Genomic DNA, 18,504 nt, shown 5'->3' on the forward strand with positions numbered 1-18,504 from the left:
ACAAGGGAGGTAATTAACAGTGAATGATGGCTCATTAAAAAGGGATAGTTTAAGCAAAAAATAAATTAAATAAATAAAAACTGTATTACTTTTTCTTCTGTGAAACGTAAAAATGATATTTTGAGGAACTTTAACACTGTTTTGTCTAATCAAAGTCAATGGGGTCCAAAACAACATCGGCCCCCATAATATAACAATGTTTTTGCGTTATTAGAATGTAATTTGCAGTTATGTCAGAAAAGTCATATGATTACATGTTAATTGTAATGCATTACTTTACTTGTAACATCAAAAATTAAACTGATTATGTAATGCATGTTACTTGTAATGCTTTACTTTACTCCTCACATCAAAAAGTTATCTAATTATGCAATGCATGTTCCTTGTAATGCGTTACTTTATTCATTACATCAAAACATTATCTAATTATGTAATGCATGTTACTTGTAATGCATTATCTAACATAGTCTGAGTTGCAACTCCACCAGATCTTTGATGGAATCATATCCTCATGGTCAGATATCAAAAACATGCAATGTTCAACTTGCAAATGAAGTTCTTCTCCATCTGCTGGTCAAACAGGAACAAACTCAATTGCGTTTGCAATAACAGAAGCTGTATTATATATTTTTTGTATATATTTTATAGTTTTCACATGATTTTATATATTATATAATATTCATTGGTTTGGTAAAGCTGCAGTCTGTAAGTTTTGCCTCTTTGTCGCCATCTCTGTTTGAAACCTGCAATTGCAGTTATTTGCGGAATTATCATCTTTACGTGTGTTGTGCATCGGCACGGCTCCTCAGTGCGGATTAATCTAATGCTTGCTGTCAGTCACAACATTGGTATGGATACTGTACTTCGGATTCTACATCTTGGAAGTATGACCAAAAATAAGAATTTTCACCAGAAAAAGTCATCTGAACAAGTAAGTAACATGTCTGCCACTTTTGTTCTGACCGACTGAGAAAAAAAGCATTACAATTGCGCTGCCAATGGTAATTAAATCTAACTATCACTTAGCTCGGATCACGTCAATCAGTGCAAATTATTATTATTGTTACACTTTGTTCTCAAATTGTTAATGTTAACAACATCAGCATTGCGTGACTGTGTATTTAGTGTGTATTAGCGTTACCCGTAGATTTCAATTTCTGTAGCCACTCTGCAGTCTTTTGCGTTTGACTACGGGTGAATCTCGAGTTGTCACTGATGATTGTCATTTGGATCTTTCTGGATTACAATCCACCATCAATATGATAAGTTTAATTATTCCATCTGCTGTGAGAAAAAGCAATAAATAATATGCTACCAGCAGCATCCTCACATGCCATATAGCCTACTAGCTGGGACTCCTTCTTCATGTAAACACACGTGACGTAATGACAAACGGCTGCATGCTGGAATTTCCCACAGAAACCCACCAGTACCGAATTTATAAAACATTATTACACGCTTACTGTTGTGAATCAGGCTAAGGTAAGGAGATAGTTTTGAGCACTGGCTGGTTATGTACTTGCTCAAAAATTGATTTTGGATAATGTTTAACCAAAAAAAGTTACAGACTACAGCTTTAAATATACTGTGTTATTACTTTAATATGTAATATGTTTAATACAGTATCACTTCAGTTAAAAACAAAAACACATACTGTCCACTCAAGTGGACATCTGAAAATCTCGTTGAAAAATAACTGAGGTTGTCATAATTCATGCATGAAAGGGTTAAGTTAACTGGAAATCTTTTGTCCAAAATCCTTTCTTTCATCACATCTTATGTATGTTCATTATGTGAAGAAGGTGACCTTTAAAAAAAAAAAGAGCTTCTCTGGAGCTGACCTTGTGTGAGTGGTTCCTCAGAAGTGTCCTGGCACCATGCTGTGTACACACACACACACACACACACATAAATAAATATATATGCATTTTCAGATCATTATATCCACCTTATTTTGCAGTGCAGAAGTATGCTGTTTTCTGTGCATGTTTGAAACTTCCGACTCATTATATGGGTAAATAATAGGTAAATAACTATAAGAATGACAAAGCGCAGTAAACAGGAAAACTATTTGATAATGACAATACATATGAACTACAAGCGAATGACACTGCATGACTTGCACATTCAAGTTACAAATCACCAAGTCTGCTCTTATGTTAAAAATGAGATGAAAGACACACATTTTATAGGCAACAATTTGCATAGTAAACCAAAATCCATGTATTATTAAATAGCAGGCTGTGTGAATGACCAAGGGAAAAAAGGTCTGAAAGGAAGGATGGGGGTTTAATCCAACACTGCCTGCCACCTCAACCTAGAGAAGTCCTGTGGCCCGTGCTCTCTGTGTTACCCAGCATGCACTGCTCTCTGCGATTAGCATCTATTAATATTAAAGAATGTGTTTTCCCTGACAAACCAGCACACATTACAACATACAAGTGCAATCATCCAATCATCACAAGCGTAGAAATGCCACACCATCATTCCATTGATCTTCACCTTCCATCGTTATCCCCATGTTATCCTTCTATCGTTATCGCACACACCTCAGCCTTTCCATTATCCACTTCTGTAGCTTTCAAAGTTTCTTGCTTTGTTAACCCATTAAAATCTTTTCCTCTGTCTCTCTCTTTTTTTACATTTATAATCTATTCAAGCCGCTCTAATTCTACGAACTCTGATTCAGTTCAGTAAACTCCAATTAAAGTCTCCAAGTCTTGAGTCCATGAGAGACCAGGTGTCACCATGGTTACGGTAGAGAGACTGCTGGCTGTCAGTCATTGGTTAGTCAGAGGCAGGACCCAGCTGGGCTTATGAGTGATGAGATATAAAATATTAACATCTTATTAATTATTGGCAAATGATTTCAACTCATTAAAATAGATACACTTTTTTTGGATGGTAACCATCGAGAATCCACTAAGCGTCTGAATATTTTACATCAAATATATATTTGAGAAGTGGTCTTTTTGCTCATGTCAGTTGTATTAAAGGTCTGTCACCTTAAACTTAGACTGGTTTTATGGATGTCATTCTTCCCCTTTATTTTATTTCACACTAATTAAAAATGCAACCCAAATAGACTTACAAACAAGAAAAGTCTAACCCACCAATCAAATCAAATAACGGTCTCATCATAATGTAGTATGCAAAGGAGTGCTAATGGATTAGTCATGTCTCACACACAGGAGACGTAAATTAGTCATCAATATTTCACATAGTTACACTCTAAAATGACAGCATCTTTGTCTAGTTTTGACTCTTTATAGATCTCTCTCTTTCCTTTTACTCACACTCAGATGCATCTCTCTCTGCTCTCCTGCTCTCGAAGCAGAAGTCATTGCCTCTTTGATTAAGAGTTTATTATGTTCCCATAATTCCTGGGTAAATGTCATAGCCGCCCCATGCAGGCAGATTAGCTCCCCACACTGCAGAAGAGGGAGGAAAGGAAGCCTCGTGCTCGGGAAAGACTGTGGGATGTTAAACAATCAATATAGAGTGCCAGCCCTCTAGACACCTCTGGAGAAACAAGGACTTGAAGAGCGAGACATTGTTCTCCAAACAGATTTTCCACATGCATCATGTGTGACCTTGCGCACGATTCATTTTTAGTCATTTCCAAGCATCAGGAAACTGCAGGCCACAGCTGCAAATATTCCAGTTATTCCAAATAAATAAAATGAATAAATAATGCATGAAATGTATAAATTAAAATGTTATACAATTAAAAATATATTTAAAAATTAAATACACATACAAAAATGAAACTTGCCTTAAGGTTAAATCTCTTCTTGTTTTATAGCCTAGCAATTGACACTCACAGTAAAGCTTCCATGTGGTTAAGTATATCTGCTCTGTAGTCCATCTATCACACATACCGAAATATACGGTACACTCACACACATATTCTTAAAAGTACCCATAGGTGACATTTCTCTGCTCTGAAAATAAGTCTTTTAGCAGCTGGAGGGGGAAAGACGCAGGACAAAAGATCTGAGCAACAAAGGCCCAAGACCAGCCATGTGTAAGAGAGCTATTAAAAGTGTGCCTGTATATGTGTGTGTATGAGAGAGAGAGTCATGATTCTCTGTGGCCTTTCACTGTGTACTGCCATATGTATCTTGATCTAAGCTTGTCATTACTTACCATCATTATCTGCTGTCTGAGTGGTTATATACAGGAGAGACACAAACACAATGCTTATGAGAAAACATTTTAGAGACCTATAGAGGAAAGGAAAACTTCCTACAGTTGACCTTTTAAATTTAATATCTTTAAATTAACTTTACCAGCCTATATCGGAAGATAGGCCTAATCAACAGCTCATAGCTTACTTATATTACACACGGACATTTTAAATGCCTTAGGCTACTTTTGCTTTCATTGCGAGAATGTTCTAAACGTATTATTACCGTATTATTATTCGTCTTATTCCAAACACTAAACTGATGCACTGCTGCCACCTAGTGCATACAAATCAACACGAGAAAAACCCAATGTCATTAAAGTTCAAGATTTCTGAGTAATAAAGCAATACGTCCATTCAATTTTAAAGAATTGAATAGCATTAATGGACATTAATATAAAATGTTCTTATAATATCGCATAATCGTTCCTAAAATATGGTATGCTACATTATATTATGAAAACATACCACCCATGCTATTCTATGAAACATTCAAACATTAAAGATCGAGATTTTTATTAAAAATTAAGTTAAAAGTTGGAAATTTGAGAACTTTTGTTTGTGTATAAAAAGTTGCCATAGAAAATTAAGCAAATGACATTAACAATGTATTATCATAACAAATGATTTCCTTGTGAATGAAGGGGTACATTCAGAAGGTCATTTATTATTTGTAGTATTTAGAGTATGAGTACAAATAGTTAATAAAATAATTTTTTAAAAAAATGAGTAAGTGCAATCAACATATTTGGAGACAAACAAAGTAATAAAGCCAATCTAAATCGCTTATGTATGGTGACGTACTTCCGGTGACGTATTTGTTTTGAAGACGAGTCAAAGGTAGGATCGTCAGGCGGATTGTGGCGTCAAGTTTTCTGATCAAATCGAGATATAATTAGCTTCGTCTTTTTAAGTAAGTAAAAACAAACTGTATCTAACTGTTGGAAACTCGTGTTAAGTTGAAATAATACTTAGTGAAGGCGATATGGAGGCCGTTCCCAGGATGCCGATGATTTGGCTGGAGCTGAAGGAAGCGGGGGACTTTCAGTTCAGTTCCCCTGTCAGACAGGTGAGACAATCTTATTGTTACACAACAGTGATCAGCTCCAGAAAGGATAATTCCTGTTATGTACTATCCTTTGAGCTCCGTAACTTAAACTCCTTAAAGAATAGCTATTTGCCTGTCTTGTAATTTAGGGAAGTTTACATAAGTATGGCTAAAAGGACTTTTTTTTTTTTTTTTTTTTTAATACAAAAGGTTAACTGGATTGAAAGCGATGAAAATCTTTACATTAATTATAAGTTAGGATAGTATTCTTAAGAAAACATGTTTTGTTTTAAATATTTTGATTAAAGACATGAAAATGAAGAAACGCCTTGAATATTGTGAAATATTCCATCGTCAGTTTAACATGGGGTGAATTCAGGTTGATTGGGACACTTTTTCACAGGCATCTCAATAACAAATATTTCCCAATCAACCTGAATTTACCCTATATTTCTATCTATTATAAGTACTGCATAAATCAAGTCAAATCACCTTTATTTATATAGCGCTTTTTACAATGCATATTGTGTCAAAGCAGCTTTACAGTGATAACTGGTATATAATTTTGGCTGTACATCAGCTCTTAAAGAAAATGGTTCCAATGCAGGCAGATACAAAGCACTGTTGAATATCAGATGTCAAGTGTCCCCAACTAAGCAAGCCAAAGGTGACAGCGGCAAGGAACCCGAACTCCAACAGGTGACATCAGGTGGCAAATATGTGTTAAAATGGAGAAAAAAACCTTGGGAGAAACCAGGCTTAGTTGGGGGGGCCAGTTCTCCTCTGGCAAACAGTGCTTTGTTACCGATAGGATAGCAGCATAACACTCAGAATCTGTATTGTAATCTTTTGTAAGGAGCTGTCTTTTTTTTTTAACAAATGATTTCAAGGGCTATATTACAGCATTTATTTTATTATGAAACGGATATTTTCATGATCTTTGTGCTTGTAAGCATATGGCTTGTGTAACCTGGTCATTTGTAAACCAAATGATCTCCCTTTTTTGCTAGACTTATTTTTACATATTTGCATTTAGCCAACAAAGGGATCTTGCCTGATGGAGATTGTTTTCTACTGTGTATGACAGAAACATTGGTGTCAATTGCATTGGATTGCATTGGAAGAAAAATATAATGGTATTATTTCCCTCTCTTTTGTCTCAGTACATTCAAATAAACTATGGTGAGAACCCCGAGAACTACAATGAGTCACTGAAGAGGCTGGAGCAACTTAGACAGGTGGGTTAGATCAATGAGATTGTGGGAAATGTAGTTGCACACTCGTATAAAAAGGTTGTTGATGAAGATTGCATTGAAATTTATCTTATTCTCAGAGTGTGGTAAACATCCCAAGGGATTTTGAAGGCTGTAGCACTCTTCGAAAGTACTGTGGTCAGCTGCACTTTCTGCAGAGTCGTGTTCCTATGGCAGCTGGTCAGGAGGCTGCAGTGCCTGTGACTTGGTAAAATGATGCCATTGGTGCTTGCTTTGATATAAGACCATACTTGCTACAGTCGATATGCACGATGTGTGGTAGTCATGTAATTTTAGCTTTCCTGTTTTCTTTCTGCTTGCAGGATTGACATGTTCTCAGGGAGGAACATCACACATGATGATATTAACTATGAGCAGGCTTGTGTCTTGTATAACCTGGGTGAGTTAATTGCAACCAAAGCATCAGCACATGCATACATTGCTATAATTGTTTTTGCATAATAATTCATCTAACAACAATATAACAATCCCTCTAATGCATTTTTAGGTGCATTGCACTCGCTGCTGGGAGCTGTGGATAACCGCCTGTCTGAAGAGGTGAACATGCACGCTTACATATATTTGCAATTAAGAAATGTTAAGAAAAATAAAATGATTCACTGCCACTAACCTTTTTCTTCTTGTTTGTGCATGCATTTGTTGGTGTGTTAAGGGGATGAAAGTGTCCTGTACCCATTTCCAGTGTTCTGCCGGGGCTTTTGCTTACCTCAGAGACCACTACAATCACAGCTACAGCTCTGATATGAGTGGCCAGGCACTGTCAGTCAACATCAGCCTCATGCTGGTAAACACAGTCTACCACACAAATGCTACTTTTATTACCTGGGAAAATCCACTTTAATCAGACAACCTCTCCTCTCGTTCTGTTTCTTTCTCTCTGAAGGCACAGGCTCAAGAGTGTCTCTTGGAGAAAACTCTACTAGACAACAGAAAGAGTCATTTAATAGCAAAGATTTCTGCCCAGGTTTGAAGTTCTATGCATGTGCTTATCTATCAAGATGACAGCAAGCCTTTGATTTACAGAGCACTTTCCTCTTCAACACTAATGTCTGATTGCAGGTGTGTGACTATTATAAGGATTGTCTGAGGGTGTTGGATAATTCTGAATGTGTGCCAGGAAGGATTCAGAAAGAGTGGAGGAAACTCGTCAGCATGAAAATCAGCTACTTCAGGGCCATCACACACGTGAGACCACCACACTCTCTATGTTAAAGGGATAGTTCACCCAAAAATAAAAATTCTCTCATCATTTACTCACCCTCAAGTTGTTCCAAACCTGTATGAGAAGATATTTTGAGGGATATGGGTAACCAAACAGTTGATGGACCCCATTGACTTCCATAGTATGGAAAAAAAACAGGGGGCCCATCAACTGTTTGGTTACCCATATTCTTCAAAATATCTTCTTTTGTGTTCAGCAGAAGAAAGATTTAAGTGAACTATTTAGGGCTGCCCCCTAAAAGTCGATTAATCGTTAGTCGACTAGAAGTGGCTTAGTCGACCAAAATTGTATTAGTCGGTTAGTCACAGGGAAAAAAAAAACAGTTGGTGAACGGCGGGTCATTGTGATAATTACAGTATGTCAGGCAGGAAATCCAAACTTTCGCCTATAATCCATTGACCTCAAATATGGCTTATCATTTAAAGGTGCCATCGAATGTTTTTTTTTTACAAGATGTAATATAAGTCTAAGGTGTCCCCTGAATGTGTCTGTGAAGTTTCAGCTCAAAATACCCCATAGTTTTTTTTTTTTTTAATTCATTTTTTTAACTGCCTATTTTGGGGCATAATTTGAAATGCGCCGATTCAGGCTGCGGCCCCTTTAATTGCTCGCGCTCTCCGCCCCCTCCCGACCTCTCGACTCTATCATTGCATAAACAAAGTTCACACAGCTAATATAACCCTCAAAATGGATCTTTACAAAGTGTTCGTCATGCATGCTGCATGCATACATTGGATTATGTGAGTATTGTATTTATTTGGATGTTTACATTTGATTCTGAATGAGTTTGAGGCTATGCTCCGTGGCTAACAGCTAATGCTACACTGTTGGAGAGATTTATAAAGAATGAAGTTGTGTTTATGAATTATACAGACTGCAAGTGTTTAATAATGAAAATAACGACGGCTCTTGTCTCTGTGAATACAGTAAGAAACGATGGTAACTTTAACCACATTTAACAGTACATTAGCAACATGCTAGCGAAACATTTAGAAAGACCGTTTACAAATATCACTAAAAATATCATGTTATCATGGATCTTGTCAGTTATTATTGCTCCATCTGCCATTTTTCACTATTGTCCTTGCTTGCTTACCTAGTCTGATGATTCAGCTGTGCACGTCCAGACGTTAATACTGGCTGCCCTTGTCTAATGCCTTGAACATGATCTGGCATATGCAAATTAATGGCATATTAATGAGCCCGACTGTTACGTCGGTGTTATGTTGAGATTTGCCTGTTCTTCGAAGGTCTTTTAAAAATGAGATTTATATAAGGAGGAAACAATGGAGTTTGAGGGTGCTTTCACATTAGCAACTTTGGTGCGCACCCGGGTTCGATTGACGTCAGAGTTCGGTACGTTTGGATGATGTGAACACGGTCTTCTGAACTCGGGTGCGCACCCGCGAACCGTACCCGAGTCCGCTTAAAAAGGGTGGTCTGGGGTGCGGTTCAAGTGGACTCCGGTACGGTTCGCTTCTGATATGAATGCAAACGTACCAAATTGCGGAAGTGAACCGCTATTAATGCCGTATTATTTGATAAAAATGTGTGTTTGTGTGTGTGTTTCACTCACTTTCCCAACGAGAGTGACTGACGTGCTGCAAACAGAGAGCTGTAGTGTAGCCTTTCTTATTTCTGCTCACCTTCCGTACTACAGTCGCGGCAGATAGAGGCAAGTGTCGTTATGAACAAAACCAACGGTTCAAAAACAAAAATATGAAAGTGAGGAGAGCAACGTTATGCATTTTGCCGCCTTCTCCTGCGCCGTCGTTACTAAGCAACGGAGTAAACAGCTGCTGGTTTGATGACGCAAACGAACCGCGGGTCGGACCCAAATAATATAATGTGAACACAGTCCAGTGGGGGCAGGGGGAGGGGGGAGCAATCGAACTCTGGTTCGGTCCAGGCAATCGAACTAAGTGTGAAAGCACCCTGAGACTCACTGTATGTCATTTCCATGTACTGAACTCTTGTTATTTAACTATGCCAAGGTAAATTCAATTTTTAATTCTAGGGCACCTTTAAAACATGTAATTAGTAGCAACTTTACATTGCTTCTCGCTCTAACATTAACCTAGATAAATGTGTGCTATTAGGAATATATCCAAGTGTTTGTGTGCAGCGTGGAAGCTAAAGTATTAACGCGCTTACCGCAAGACATGGAGGCGCCGACGCAATTTTTTTTCTGATGATAGCGGAAACAACATACTCAGTCATTTTTTTTGTCATACAGGTAAGAGTAATACATCATTCCAAACTGTATTTGTGTAAACTCACAATAACAACAAAACATTGTGCCTTTGTAAAATAAAGAAAAAAACAAGATGTGCTTTCTGCTGTGTCGGCCTCCCTGAACTGGAGCGTGTCACAAAAATGAACCGAAACTCAGCATATAGCCTACTTGCCTCACATACATGAGAAATATATCTATAGAAAGCTTGAAATGTCTACTTTTAAATCAACTAATTCAAATAAAAAAAAAATACTCTCTGCTTATGTAATCCGCAGGAAAGGTGCATTTCTACAGGCGCATTCACTATACTGTGGAAATGAGAGTCAGCATTGTCAATATATACTATAAACTATATATATATATAAATATATATATAGCTATGGAAAAAATTAAAAGACCACTTTACATTGATTTCTGAACTTGGAGTGGTCTCTTAATTTTTTCCATAGCTGTATATATACATATATTGCTTATATGTATATGCAATTAGTCGACTAATGGTTTCAATTAATGACTAATAGTCAAGTAGAAATTTTTTTAGTTGAGGCAGCCCTAGAACTATCCCTTTAATGCATTTTCACAAACTTGTTGGTTATTTTCATAAACCATGCCTCATTTAATTTTCATTAGTTACACATGGGAAAGCAGTCAGAGGAACAGCAGAAACATGGAGAAGCAGTAAGTGTGTGCTTGTGTGCATTTGTTTTTAGTTATGCATACTTTTTGACTTGACATTTGGAATTAAATGTGGTATTATTTTATTATTATTAGTAATTTTTATTATTAAATATTTTTTATTTATGTTTGTTGTCTGATATTTGATGTTTTTATGAAGTAAAAACACTTGGTGTACCTGAGTACCACTGCACAATATGGTCATAATATGCTCTGATGACAGTGTGAGGTCGCCTGCTGTTTCTCCACAGGTTGCATACTTTCAGTTCTCCCTCGACAAACTTAATGAGGCAATTAAGCAGAGCAAGGTAAAGATTCTCATACACCCACACACAACCCACCTGTTCATTACGCACATTTACATGTGTATTCATTGACCTTTTCAGGGTCAACCAGAACATGTACAGGAAGCTTTGAAATTCACGATGGATGTGATTGGTGGAAAGTAAGATCTTAAATGTATTATTATTATTATACCCAAATCACATCTGAGTCTTAAAAGTTTTCAATGTATGCTGTGGTATTTAATCTCTCCAAAAGAGTTTTTAAAATATTTTATCAATGTAATTTTCGCCTACTTTTTGTCTGTTTCAGATATAACTCGGCTAAGAAAGACAATGACTTCATTTACCATGAGTCTGTGCCCGGTCTGGACACATTGGTGGCAGTAAAAGGTATACAAACAGCTCTCATATGTTTTTTTAAAATGATCATAAGGAATTTAGAAATCATTGTTTAGTTCACATTTGCCTCCTTTGGTACTATGGCATCTGCTACACAGGTGCATCTTTGGTGAAACCCCTACCTGTGAACCTAACTGATCAAAGTGTCACAGGTCCTGACCTGTTCTCAAAACTTGTTCCCATGGCAACTCATGAGGCCTCGTCCCTTTACAGGTCAGCTGGTATACTGATAACATGCTTCACTGATGTTACTTTAAATGTTTAAAAGTCTATGTAGAAAGTTTCTGTTTTTAACCATTGTCTCCTCTTCTCTCTCTCTCTTAGTGAGGAGAAGGCAAAGTTACTTAGGGACGTAGTGGCTAAAATAGAGGACAAAAACCAAATCCTTGAGTAAGTTACTCATAAAAACAAATATTGACCTAAAAAAAATAATATTCTGTCATAAATTACTCACCCTTAAAGAACACCAGCAACGATGAGTAAATAATGACAGAATTTCCATTTTTGGGGAAACGTACTATTTAAAAGTGAATCTACTCTGTGTGTCTTTTACAGTAGCTGATATTTTTTTCCTCTTTTCTCGATTTATGCAGAAAATTTATGGAATCTCTAAGCAGTGACTCGGTGTATAAAATTGACATGTTTAAGTCTCTGCCTGACGCTCTATTGGAAAAATGCGCATTTCTCAGTGTACGACCAGACACTGTCAAGAACCTCGTCCAGGCCATGCAAGGTGAGACATAGACACACAAAAACTTAAAATGATGACAAAAATGTGAAATTTGTGATAATTGAATGTGCAGTCTGCCGTTCTACTAAATGTTTATTTTTTTATGAGTCATTTCAACATTAAAACAAAGATTCTATGATCTGTGAAATGTGTCTGTGATATTTATGAACAAGTACCATACTGTTATCATTTAATGCATAATTTGTTGTCATTTGCTATTATTGTTTGTTTGTTTTGATGGATTTGATGACATCCAATCATGTGTGTGTGTTGCAGCTCTGTCTAATGTTTACACTGATGTGGGTTCATCTCTGGACGAGATCCGTAGTGCCCTTGAGGAAGATGAGGCTGGAGAGAAGAGTTTAATGGAGGTTGTGGGGCAGAAGGGATTGTTGGCCAGATCTGCAGTCTTGCAGGAGATTCAGAAAGAGTTGAAGAAATATGAAGCTGCTCATCAGGCAGCCAGCAACACCAACACCGAGCTCCACAGAGCCATGAACCAGCACATACCAAACCTACGCCTATTACAGGGATCTGTTGAGGAACTCCGAAAGAGCCTGCCTCAGCCACAACTCAATGAAGGTAAAAGTGTTTTTTACAGATGTACATGTACATTGAATGACATAGAAATTATCTGTGTTCATTCAGAATGTGTTTTCTTCTAAGATGAGACATCATCCTTGCAAAAAATAAAGACTATTCTTGGCAAAGTTGATGAAATGCGAAAGCAGAGGATCTCATTGGAGAGTCAGCTCCGTGACCTTATTCATAAAGATGACATCACTGGAGTCCTGGTAACCACAGATCGTGCTGAGATCAAGGTTAATGACCAATTGAAACTGTACTGCCTTTTCTTTATCACTTTGTGCTGCTCTGCTGTCGATTCATATTGAACAAATGAGCAGTCAAAAATGTTAAAGTCTCTATCCCTCTTTCCCTCTATCCTCTGTTTCAGACATTGTTTGCAGAGCAGTTGAAGAAATATGATCAGCTGAAGGGATATATAGAACAGAACTTGGCTGCTCAGGATAACATCCTGAAGGCCCTGACAGAAGCAAATGTGCAGTATGCCCCTGTCCGCAAGACACTCATGCTCACAGAGCAACAGTATGTTTTTATCTCTGTATTTTTATAGTCAAAAGACTCACTTCTCAAGTGTTAGTATCTGTTTCAGAGACAGTAAGTGTAATCCTCTTATTTTGTCCTGAAGATGGAATGAGACTGTGCAATCCCTGATTGCCTCATTTGAGGCATATGAGGACTTGATCAAGAAGGCTAAGGAAGGCAGAGACTTCTATCAGGATCTGGACAAGAAGACCACTGGCCTGTTAGACAAAACAAAGTCCTGTTGCCAAACCAGAGAGGAGGAGCGAGTTGCCTTGCTGGAAAAGTAAGTTGTCTCAAGTAGAAGGGTATGATATTGTTGGTAGATTTTTTTTTTATTTATTTCTGTACACTGTTTGAAGAAACAGTCACCTGGAGGTATAGGATCAAGTACCTTGACTTACAGTAGACAAGATTCAGATTTCAGTAAATTTTTACATTGTGGGTTGCCTATGTTTGCATTGAATCTGCAACCTACTTTTCAGTGTGAATTATGAACTAGTAGACTACCACCACTTAATATATACCTTTAGTATGGTGGTAGTCTACTAGTTCCTTTTCAAATGGACTTTTAACAATGTATCTCATTTCATGCTTGTCTGACATGCTACTTTCTGCAGGGAGATTGGAAAAGGGCCACCTCCTAGACCTGCTGCCCGAAAGCCTGTGGTCGGCCAGAAAGTTGTTGGTTCTAGAACCGGTCCCTCCAGTCTTGAATCTATAGGTCCTTCTGTTGCCTCTTTTGAAGATCTCCCACAAGAACTACGAAGCCTTCCTCCAAATCTGAATTTGCCCCGAGGTCCAGTATTTCCCAATCCTGTTCCCCATGGTGGAAGCCCATTTCCCCCAGCTCGGTTTCCAAACCCCCAATTTCCAACTACAGATCCGAAGCAACAGCTGTCTCACAATCTCCCACAAAATCAGGCCCCTTATGGCCAGTCCTTTGCACCCATGCAAATCCCTGGGATGCCACCACAGCAGTTCCAGGGAAGATCATCCGGAGGCATCACACATGTCCATCCTCAGGTTAATCAATCGAACACCCCACAGGTGCCTTCTCAGGGGTACAATCCAGCTCTCTGGCAGCAAGCTCACAGTGGGCCCATTGCTGTTACAGGGGGTTATTCTGTGCCTCCACAAATGGGACAGATTCCCCAAAATTCCATTAGGCCTGGTTTACCCGGACAACCACAAGTATCCTTGCCAAACTCTCTTGGGCAGCAGATGCCAACTGGCATGACTCAGTCTTCCTCTGTCCAACAGATCATACAGGGAACACAGTGCCAAAGTTTTACCACCCAACCTAGACAAAGCATCCCCTCAACCACACCAAGAAGTGCATTTCCTGGGCAAATCCTTCCCCCTTTCCCACCTGGACAGGTCCAAGCTCCTATGCTAGGCCAAACACAGCAACAGCCTGGCCTCCCCTCAGGTTACCGACCCACATTAGGTCCTCAAATCCAACCCCAGCATGGTCTACCTAGCCAATTGTCCCATCCTCAACAGTTCCATCCTGGACAACTTCCACAAAACAGGCCTCAACCTTATATGGGGTATACATCTTTTTCATCTTTGCAACCTCAGCAAATCCCTGCACCCCAGCAAGTACATCCAGGATCTCAAATCTTTCCACAGGCACCCTTGAGCCAAAACTCCCAAATTCCTTTTGGTGCTCATCCACATAGTCAGCCCCAAATGCCAACTGGAGCTGTACCACCACAAAGTAATATGTACTCATTTGCACCAACACACATGGGCCAACAACATATGGGTCAACAGACCATTCCACCCCAATTCAACACCATGTTTAATGGCCCAGGGGGGCAACCCATGTACACTCCTGGTCAAAGCCGAATACTTGGCCCTCAAAATGTGTCTCACCAGTCATCAGGACAAGCAGCTGCCGCAGTGATGGACAATCCAGTTCCACCATCACTTGCCAGCACCCTCATTCCTACACCATCACCAGTTCAGGTTTCATCCCAGAACCAGATCTCCACTCCAGGACTAGGTGTGCCATCCTCTTCCACATCAAGTACTGCTCCAACTGATGAGATGAGGTCCAACTCCACTACGGTTCTGGATTTTCTTCAGAACAAGGTGGATAATATCAGCATTAAGTCCTAAACTGATTGCAAGTAGATAAAAGCCTAACTCAACTATCACAGTAGTCTCTTGCTGTGTCCCACACCAACAACTGTGCAAAAGCTGTCAGTGGTAGTTGGGATACCACACAGGGCAATATCAAAAATGATGGGGTGTCAACAGGGGGTGCAGAAAAAATATCTTTTTGGTGATTTGGATTATTTGTAGTCACAACACAAGATCTAATGTCTGAACACACACTAACACTTGCCTTTTCTACATGTACAGTACTAACACTACCAGAATTGCACTGTACTCTCTGAATCGGTAATTACAAACTATAACCTACCAATTGTACTACAAGCAAATAGAAAACTGCTGGCACTGTAATTCTATGCAATTCTCTAATATTATGTGTCAAGTATCACTCTTTTTACTTCTATTCCTAAAAAGCACTTTAGTCTGCACTATCATTTAGAATGATGACAACGATGATGAGGAAGAGGTGATTGTGGGTGTTTCTATTTGTTTCAATGTGTCTTCCATAAATTCAGAAACATTTTAATACCAAAACTCTTCTAGTTCTTACATATAATTTTGTGATAAATTGTAAACACTGCTCTCTTTATTTCTGTATTAGACAAAATTGTAAATTTTAAAAAAAAAAAAAAAGGGGGAAATGCTTTTTGACTGACTTACACCACTGGTTTATGTGGAGATGATGCTTCTGTTTGAAATTCAATATTAAACTAGCTTACTTAAAATGTGTTTACATGTCTACCTTTATAAAAAAAATGAGCAGCTCTACATACCTGGACTTGTGCAGTTGTTCTCTTAATCGTAGACCACTTCCAACTTCCTCAAACTGTATGGGGAGCATCTGTGAGCAATCTTCAGGTCTTTTCCCATTGCAATGACATCCAAGCCAATGTTGCTTTAGGGTCCTTATGGGGAAAGGTAAATTTTTCACTAGTCTAAAGTTATGTGTCCTCCCACCCAACACACCACAGCCTACTTTACTTACTAAGACCATTCTTAGAAGTTTTGCAGTATGCATTCCTAATAATACAATATACAAAATAAAACCTACAGAGTATGGTGTATAATACAATAAACGTACTGTTATGTGCTAATGCACCAATGTTAAAGGGTATTGTTGAATGCACCACTGCCCTAATATGGCCATATGATGGCACTGTCTGGTTGTGTTCTGGTGATGTAGGCTTGTCTGTAATGAGCTTGTTGGTTCCCTCTTTCTTCATGGGTTACTAGAGCTGCCTAGATTAAATCAATATGCTTGATTTGCTTCAGGCACAAAGAACCACAGAATTACTACACGCACATCCTGCAGTAAATGTCTGTAAATAATAAAACAGGCATGTTCCTATTGAGTCAGGTCTTTAGACTATTCAAGTCTATAAATATTTAAACAAAAAAATTAAACACTCTTAAACTGTACTCATAAACAGATCAAAGAAAGGCCTAGGATATAAGGTCACATGGTTCACTTTATGCTTAATGGGTAGTGACTGGAATCTAGTAATGAACAGTATTGATGTATCTCATGGCAAATACAAGACAGGCAATGTTTGTAGCAACTCAGAAATGTTTTTGTCTTGTGAGTTCAAGAGCCCTTTACTCTTCTAAGATACCCAGTCTTTTATTTCAGCAGTCTGTTCACGCCGTCCCTTGCTTTGATGGAGTGAGCGTTGGGAGAGCAACTGACCCAGTTTTTTCTTTACAAGATGGTTTTGGCTTGAGCAGAATAGCACACTTAGCATTGAAGTGTTGTTAAACATGGTATTAGTTTATATTATTTGCATACATCGGTCAGTCGTCTCATATAGATTGCATGTGGAAGATAATACATTTTGATACACAATGTAGTTTTTTAACATCAAGATTTTAGGGTAAGATAATTGGTCCACATTTTTATTATTTTAAATCAGTTTTGCAGTTAAATAGTACTGCAGTGTGACAAGTGACACCATATTCAAATTCGAATTTTTGCTACATAGTGTAGAAAATATAAACCTCAAATTGCATTTTTTTCTACCATTTCTACAGATTTTTTTTTCAAAGGAGCCAATAATAACATCAAATCTAAACAATTCTAAAACTCTTTATTCTCAGTGAAAGTATTAATCTAACATTAAAAACACACAAAAAGCACCTTGTTAATAATAATCAATTTTGTTTGTATACCCTGAATATTTACAGGTTCCATCATTTCTGTCAATGCATGTGTGTGAATATAAATGTGCTGTTTGACAAAATACATGGCACCAAAACACATCTGAAATCCACATTTGTGACTAATACCAAATTAACAGTTTCTTATTTTCCCTTTATATTCCTGTTGCACAACACTGCTACTCTGTCTTGCCATTTATGATCTATTAATCTTCATTGTGATGCTGTGCTGTTTTGTTTCAAATAAGAGTCAAGGTCAATGCTATTAAATTGTCCGAATTCATGTCTTGTTCATCCAAAACACTCACTTGTTAACAATCAATGTCTCATCATTCGTAACGGTCAAGTCGCATATGTGAAGTATAATTTGTCATTTCTTTTGTTCAAGTTGTTGTACATCGGACAGTGTTGAAGGCTTCCACTTGTATTAAGGTGTGTAGGCCGTGCCCAGGTAAGGGCTGGATGACCCGGAGAGCACTCCCGGTAAGGAACGTGTGCTAATGGGGCTGTAGCCGGGTTCGGAGCTGCGTCTGGAGCAGAGCTGGGACAGAGGCCTCCCCTGTACAGATTTGCCAGGAGGCCGACGCAACACGGGGGACTTTTTAGGGGATTTAGGGTGCTTGTAGAGGAAGACGTTGTAGTGAAGCGGGGGGCTTGTCTCGGGGAGCATTTTCACCTCTTTGGGGAGAAGCAACTCTAAGTCGATGGTCACACCACCCTGGACACGTACACACAATCGCACAAAATACACACAAGCATAACAACACAAACATAGGAATCAAAAAGCACATACAACACACAATTACAGATAGACACAAACACACGGCAATATAAAATCAAAGAAAAAGCAAGAAAGTAAAGAATTTAACAAAAATCACATAAATTGTTGATAATGACTCCCTCATGAGCCGCTGAAATTAAAGTCAGAGAAAAATTGAAACTTAAATTATTGTTTTAGGAACATTAGTATAAGTTGAGTAATTTCAGTGTTAAAACCAACCTGGCACAAACTACTGTATGTGAGGTGGGCATAACTCAAGTGAGTAATCAGCTTGCAGGAATTGA

General features: G+C 38.3%; 2 protein-coding genes across 3 annotated transcripts in view; one reads left to right on the forward strand and one right to left on the reverse strand.

Moving 5' to 3' along the window:
* Positions 1-5,013: 5,013 nt before the first annotated feature.
* ptpn23b (protein tyrosine phosphatase, non-receptor type 23, b) lies at positions 5,014-16,010 on the forward strand. Of its 2 annotated transcripts, XM_067411359.1 has the most exons (20): positions 5,014-5,258; positions 6,401-6,475; positions 6,571-6,698; positions 6,814-6,890; positions 6,999-7,048; positions 7,164-7,295; positions 7,395-7,475; positions 7,571-7,696; positions 10,600-10,647; positions 10,896-10,952; positions 11,031-11,089; positions 11,239-11,318; positions 11,426-11,540; positions 11,652-11,717; positions 11,921-12,060; positions 12,334-12,639; positions 12,724-12,878; positions 13,013-13,164; positions 13,268-13,447; positions 13,782-16,010. In XM_067411359.1, exons 1-20 carry the CDS (start codon positions 5,175-5,177, stop codon positions 15,286-15,288), a joined length of 3,618 nt encoding a protein of 1,205 aa, XP_067267460.1. In that variant the 5' UTR covers positions 5,014-5,174; the 3' UTR covers positions 15,289-16,010. The 2 variants fall into 2 exon arrangements, with proteins under 2 accessions (XP_067267460.1, XP_067267461.1); XM_067411360.1 differs by lacking the exons at positions 6,401-6,475; positions 6,571-6,698.
* Positions 16,011-17,160: 1,150 nt separating this feature from the next.
* Positions 17,161-18,504, reverse strand: part of cspg5b (chondroitin sulfate proteoglycan 5b) — a 38,867-nt gene continuing 37,523 nt past the window's right edge. The window contains exon 6 of the mRNA XM_067361487.1: positions 17,161-18,157. Within this exon, the coding sequence (XP_067217588.1) occupies positions 17,867-18,157 (291 nt within the window). The 3' untranslated portion in view covers positions 17,161-17,866. The remainder of the gene's footprint in view (positions 18,158-18,504) is intronic.

This window comes from Chanodichthys erythropterus, chromosome 15 (assembly GCF_024489055.1).
Source record: "Chanodichthys erythropterus isolate Z2021 chromosome 15, ASM2448905v1, whole genome shotgun sequence".
NCBI classification, from domain to species: Eukaryota; Metazoa; Chordata; class Actinopteri; order Cypriniformes; family Xenocyprididae; genus Chanodichthys; species Chanodichthys erythropterus.

Bases quoted from the DNA above. Each gene is read 5' to 3' on its own strand.
- ptpn23b (XM_067411359.1), top strand. From the start codon at position 5,175: ATGGAGGCCGTTCCCAGGATGCCGATGATTTGGCTGGAGCTGAAGGAA. The intron at 7,049-7,163 runs GTGAACATGCAC...TGGTGTGTTAAG, and splicing joins ATAACCGCCTGTCTGAAGAG to GGGATGAAAGTGTCCTGTAC. The intron at 11,541-11,651 runs GTCAGCTGGTAT...TCTCTCTCTTAG, and splicing joins GAGGCCTCGTCCCTTTACAG to TGAGGAGAAGGCAAAGTTAC.